General features: G+C 55.1%; 1 protein-coding gene across 1 annotated transcript; it reads right to left on the bottom strand.

Moving 5' to 3' along the window:
* Window positions 1-1,581: 1,581 nt before the first annotated feature.
* Window positions 1,582-3,829, bottom strand: LOC142035441 (protein FAM163A-like). Its single transcript, XM_075037538.1, has 3 exons — window positions 3,820-3,829; window positions 3,175-3,289; window positions 1,582-2,497 (listed from the first exon to the last, which is right to left on the bottom strand). Exons 2-3 carry the CDS (start codon window positions 3,265-3,267, stop codon window positions 2,093-2,095), a joined length of 498 nt encoding a protein of 165 aa, XP_074893639.1. The 5' UTR covers window positions 3,268-3,289; window positions 3,820-3,829; the 3' UTR covers window positions 1,582-2,092.
* Between the last annotated feature and the right edge of the window lie 2,550 nt (window positions 3,830-6,379).

Below are 6,379 nucleotides of genomic sequence, written 5' to 3' on the forward strand. Positions count from 1 at the left end.
GAGCCATGGGGGTGGCAGCCTGCAGGTCACCCTGGGACATACTAACTTCTCGTGGCTCCCAGCAGGATGAGACCTAGCTGAACAGATGCTCTAGTGGGAAAGGATGGCATTTACTGAGTTAGCCAAGACTTTTTTTCCAGTCACAGACTGTATTTTCAGGGAGGAGTACTGCCTGGATGGGAAGCAGTAGGAGCTACAGGCTACAGGCCAGCGGGATCCAGAGAGCTTTGCTGCTGCTAACTTTTTGTCTTCCCTCCTGCCTGCCCTTAGTGTGAGAGAACATTTAAAACCTGCTATCGCTATTTGGAGAATGGAAGGAGACTCTCTAAAAGAGATGCAGCTAGACTGAATCTTAGGATAATGGAAATACAATGTCTTTCTGGGCCGGAAGTGGGGGAGACAGTGCGTAACATTTGCTCAAAAGGCTGCATAAAATGCAGGCTGGGGCAAGGGGTTTGGTTACAAGGACTGTCATGACATTTGGCATTTGTCTGGCTCCTTCAGGTAGTTTAAGCAGAGGTGCCAAGGCATGAGCAGGTCCACAGTGTAAATTAGCCTTTTGCCTGGTAAGGTAGACATTCAAGGCTCATGTAGCGTGCGCTTCTGTGCTGAGACCTGCTTTTTTCTGTGCATGAATGGGGAGGTTAAGTTCAAATCCTTCTGTGAGCAGCAGGATGATTTCTAACTTGCAGTGGTGAAAAAAAAAACCCCACAACTCACATTTCTGAGCAGTCATACCTATATTGCAAAGGCATGGCAAGCATTCCCTGCCATTGCCTCCAACAGCATCTGCATGGCTGTGGGGATCGTCGCTGTCCGGGTCCCTCCTCCCTGCCATGAATGGGAAGTGCTCAGCCAAGTGGTCTTGCACCAGTTGCTATGGAATTGCCCATGAATGATGGAGATGTCCTTTTAGTAATTTTTCACCTAATTTGATTTATGGAGGAAGAACGAACTTTCCCACATTCATTTTTGCAGAAAGGCAGAGACGCTGGCCTATCATTACCAGCCGCAGAGCCGGTGAACCCAGGTTCGGGTCTTGCACCCTCTTCTTCCAAAAGCAAAATGGGGGGGGGACCCCAACCACCTGAACATCACTCTCCCGTGGGAGGTTGTGGGCCCCGCAAAGGAGGAGACGTGACCCGGTAGTCTCTGCTGTTGCTGTTGAAAGGAAAAGCTGTCCTAAAGCCAGCCTTCCTCTGGCTGTCAGAGCTGTCAGGGTGGGCTGGGTAGGGGCTTTGAACACTGAAGGTGACCAAAACTGCAGTTATTTAGGGGTGCGACTCTTCCCATAAGTAAAATCTTGCCATTTTTATGGGTCCAAGTTAAAATCGCTCCTAAGAAAGCTCGTGAAGAGTAGCAGAGGTGGGGGCTTCGGCCACAGAAGGATCAGCCTGTGCCTGTTTGCGCAGGTGAGCAGTTTTGTGAGCAACTTTGCCTCCTCCGGTGGTGATCTAAATTCATGTCTTGAACTTCTTCAGCAGGGAGCGGGTGGGAGACGGTGCCCTATCTTACACTCGAATGTAAAAGCTAACTGCTAGCAGCGACTAACGCAGCACGAGGGGAGCGGGACGATCCGGATCCTCCCTTCTTTGCTTTCCCATCACCGAGGAGCACCGCCATTCCCAGCTCAGCGGCGGGATTTGCCGGGGGCGGCAGCTGGTGGGTGGTCATGCATCGCTCTGTGTGCCGGAGGCAGTGGGCTTCCCCTCGGGTGGCTGCGTGGGGGACACCGAAGGCCTCGCTCCGGCCTCGGGGAGTCGGGGGAGCCTGGGGTAATTAAATTAGGTTGTACTGTACATAGCCCTCATTAGACAAGTCCCTTCAGGAGATAGAGTAGAATAATAATGACACTTATGACGGGTTCAGAGGTGGCCGGTTTTAACGTCACCCTTCGAGGTCTCTCTCTCGTCTTCTCGCCCGTAACGCGTAGCCGTGCCGGGCGGTTCAGCAGGAGGACCGTGCTGGTCTCGGGCTGGGTTTACGGGGTCTTCTCTGCGGGAAACCCCCACCCCACCCCAAAGAAAAGTGAAAAGCCCCTTCCCTCGAGCGGGTGCCGGCTGAGGGCACCCTGTGCTAGTGGCAATGGTGACTACACCTCCGTGCTGATAGCCCGCGGGTTCGGGAAGCTCTCGCGGAGGAGGCCGTGGCGGCTCACCGTGTAGCTTTGCAGGGTGGCCATGTTGATGGGCGGCCCCATCTCCTTGTAGCACGCGGGGGCATAGGCGACCCTCTCGCCCCCGTTGCGCACCATGTCGGCAGTCCGGATGTAAAAGGGGGAGCCGTAGGGGGAGCAGGTCGGGCAGTAGTTGTGAGCCCCGTGCTGGTTGAGCTCGCTGCGGGGGGCCACGGGGCTGCCCTGGCCATCCACCATGCGGGAGTTGCAGGCGTTGCACGTGCCGAGGTGCGAGTGCACGGGAAGGTCGGGCTCTTCCTCTTCTTCCTCCTCCTCCTCCTCCTCTTCCTCATCGGAATCATCTTTCTTGCAGCAATAGTACTGCGCAAAAGGGAAGGGGTTGTATTAGGGAGAGCCAGCCCTTATTATTCACAGCCAGCCCTGCCACATCCCTGCTCCCCTCATCCCTCCACGGGCCTCTCACTGCTCTGCTCCACCGGTACCTGGGTCCTGCAAAGCAGCAGAAGCCGGACAAAACCTGGACCTGAGCGTGCTGCAGGAGGCAGCTGCCGGGGAACTCAGCCTCTCCCCTCCCGGCAAGGTTTGCAAGGGGAAGGTATTTTACCATGCCAGTCGGAAACTCCTCCAAGTAACCGCTGTGCTTTTCATCACACGGGCACTGCTGCATGGCACAGACTTCACATTAACTTTTAAAAAGCAGGAGGTTGTAGCTAGCCGTTGTTGAAAGCCTCCTTGTTTAGTTTACAGGGGAAAAAAAACCCTAAAATTCTCCATCTGGTATTGCAAACCCAGCCAAGCCTACACCTAAAATAGCAAGTGCTGCAGAGTCTCAAAAGCCTTAGGGGACCAACCCCCCATGCCGAGAGGAGGAAAGGACGTAACTCTGCAGCACCTGGGGGGAAAGGGGGTTTCAACTCCCTGCCCATCACGGGCAGAAAAACCCCCTTTGAGACCCCTCCCTGCAGCAGCAGTTCATCCCAAGGAGCAGCAACGCTGCTGGGGTTCATGGCAAGATGGGGGACGGCCACGGCGCTCACCTGTAGCCTACAGTAGCAGAGCACGGCAATGATGCACAGTAGGATCACCGTTGCTAGGATTCCCCCGGTGATAACAACAGTTCCCGCTGTCATCCGACCGATTCTCCATCAAACTCTGAAAGGCAGGGCCACAGGGACACACGTCGCCCCGGGACGTGAACCTCACCTACCGTGGCTTTGTCATCACATCACAGACATGACGCCCACGAGGCATGCCAAAATACCACAGCCCTGTTCCTCCCTCCCCACCTGAAAAACTATCACCTAATGTCATTCTCTTCTTAGCAAGAGGACACCTGAGATGCAGCATCACGTCCCCTCGCTGTCATCACTGCCTCTGGCTTGGGGTCTTTGGGAAACAACCCCATGGCTGTTGGGAAACAACCCGCAGAGCCTCCCCCCTTGCTGAGCCAAAAGGGCTGATTTCCACCCTCCTGGCAGAAAATACAGCTTCTGCTTCAAAATGCAGAAGCAAACCTGGGTTTCCACTGGGAAAAGTGCTTCAAACTCTGCAACTCTGTCAGTCTGAGCCCAAAAGACGTGCCCCAGCTGCCTGCTGGGCACTGATGGGTCTAATGTGGGCTTGGCATGAGCCAAGCAGCCCCCACCACCATCCCCGTGCCACGGGACGTGGGGGCTACTTACGTTCACTGACGGAGGTGTTGGACCTGGAAGGAGCAGAGGGAGAGGTTAGGTGTAGCCTGCCAGCACCCCTCCCGCGTGTTTCCCCACTTCCTGAGAATTTGCTTTGATTTGGGACCTGTAGGAATCCCTTCTTCATGTCCTGCATCCCAAAGGGATTGGGTTCAGCACATGCCTGTGCCCCTGGGAGCCTCCATGGTGCAAAAAGCATTTTGGGTCCTGCAGGTGATGATGATCATGATGATTATTATTTTTATTTTTATTTTCTTTAATTTGGAGCAGGGAAAGGAGGCATTTCCCAAGCTCAGAGAAATACTCCGCAGGACAAGGCTGTGCTGTCAGTGGCTCGTGAATCACGCAGCTTCGCAGGGTGAAGGCCTGGCTTAGTCAGCACTTGGCCTTTTCCTCTTTAAAATTAATTACAGGGGAGGCGGATGCATCATTGCGCAAGCAGCCAACATTTTAGGTGCTGCTGGGAAAGCGGCTCTCCCCTCCATCCCCTCCAGGGCAGGCGAGCCCCAGTGTCCCCCTGCCACCCCGTGGGCACCTACCCAGAAAAGGACAGGCAGGGCGTCGCGGTCACGCCGGCCCCGGGGCGGCCGGCCGGGACAGGCAGCGCTGCATGGCCATGGGGAGATGCTGGCAGCCCTGGAAGGGAGGATAAAGAAAAGAAACTGCCACTGTCAGCTCATTCCTCCTGCCCAAGGGGGCTGCCCAGTGTTCCCATCCCCACTGATGCCACCTCTGTCCCTGCGGCGGGGCTAAATATATTGCTTTTTTAGGGAGACCAGCAGGAAAGGTGGGTGCTGCAAAGGTGGTTAAACTCAAACCACCACGTAAGGACAACTCCGTGCCCAAACCATGCAATTTAAGCAGAAGAGAGAGACTTGCATCCAAGAAGTGAGTGCACCCATCGCCCCCATAGCCCCCACCCTCCGTCGACGCCTGGTGCAACCGCATTTCATTACCGGCCGATGTGTTTCTCTGTGCCTCATCCAGAGCAAGGCTAATTGATAGGGCCCAAGTGCCAGTCAGTTGCAGCTGAGGAGATCTAATTACCCGCTCACCACGCAGCCCTAATTGATGAAGGGAGGTGGCAGCTTCCAGACGAGACCTGCCCAACTCTGCCCCGGCCCCTCACTGCTGCATGTGCTGGCAGGCACTGTGGGGAACCCCCCCCAAAAAAACATCACCCACCCTCTTCACTCCGCTGCAGTGATTTGCAGGATCCTGCCTGCCACAAATTGATTTTCAGCTCTTGGAAAGTTCCCGTACAGAGCCAAAAGGTGGGTGGGCATTGGATTTCCTCCTCCAGCCGCTCTTGCACACGAAACAAAGGAGAAAAAAAAACCTGAGAAATCAATAGGTCCATAACCCAGCTAATATCTCCATCCATCAGGGGACCTGACACAGTGCTAATAATAGACCCCGACATGCTTGGCTCCTGCGCCCTGTTACCAAACTGCACCCTGAAACGCAACCAGGGATGGCAGGGAGGGACACAAGGGAGCCTTCGATGGAGTTATTGCCTCCCCGGGTGGCATCCTTAACAGGGAAAAGCTGACGGCAGTGGCTGGAAAAGGCAAATGTTGACCTTCAATGACCCCCGAGAGGGACGTACCACGAGCCAGGCGGTGATGGATGATGCAGGCGGCCGTCCGCATCCAGAAAACTTCATTTCGTGGGAGCTGTGATTTGATTTAGAGCTCGGAGAGCAGCATCCAATTAGCCTGAGGTTTGGAGCGAGCAGGCGGCCTCGAAGAACAACCCCGGGCGGGGAGGGACCGGCCCTGGGGACCCTTTGGTCACCTCCAAGTCCGACCAGCGCTGCCTCGAGGACAGCTGGGCTTCCACATGCCCCATCTCTGGCATTCCTGTTTCTGGGGCTGCCGGGATCAGCGTTTCACCGGCCCCACTCAGGGGCCGGGCTCTTCCTTATTAAAATAGTGATTTTTTTAAAAAAGAAAAAAAGGCAAAAAATTGAAACAAACTGGAAGTGCTGCCTTTGCTCATCTCTTTGGAGGTGATGCTTTCAGAGAGGAGGAAGTTTCCTACCCTCCTCCCCCTCCAAACCCTGCTCACCAGCAGCCTAGCAGTTCATTTTCTACCCAGTTTGTGCCTATAAAATAGTTTGCTGCTCTAAAACAGCCTTCTCTAACCCATGGCTCTCTTCTGCAGGGCTGCAGAAGGGGATGTAACGCCTCCAGGGGAAGGAGCAAGAGCCCCAGTCTCAGGAGTAATTGGGGTCTTGGGAATTATAAGGTAAATAAGCCCAGGAAGGGGCAGGACAACTACTACAGCCTTTTCCAGCCCTTGCATGGGCCACACAACCACTCCAACAGCCGCGTCTCTGTCACCGGGGATCAGCCCACGTCCATTTTCCATCCGCCCTCCTTAAGCACATCCCAACCTGCCGGGAAAGGGGCATTTTGGGCTCCACTGGCTTAGCTCCCCCCCAGGCTCGGGTACAGCACAGCCCCATCACCCCATCCCGACAAAAGGCCGTACATTTTTAGGGTTTCCCTAAAAGCCTCAGGCTGCACTGTGAACCGAGCTGAGCCCT

This window comes from Buteo buteo, chromosome 10 (genome assembly GCF_964188355.1).
Source record: "Buteo buteo chromosome 10, bButBut1.hap1.1, whole genome shotgun sequence".
Lineage (NCBI taxonomy): Eukaryota > Metazoa > Chordata > Aves > Accipitriformes > Accipitridae > Buteo > Buteo buteo.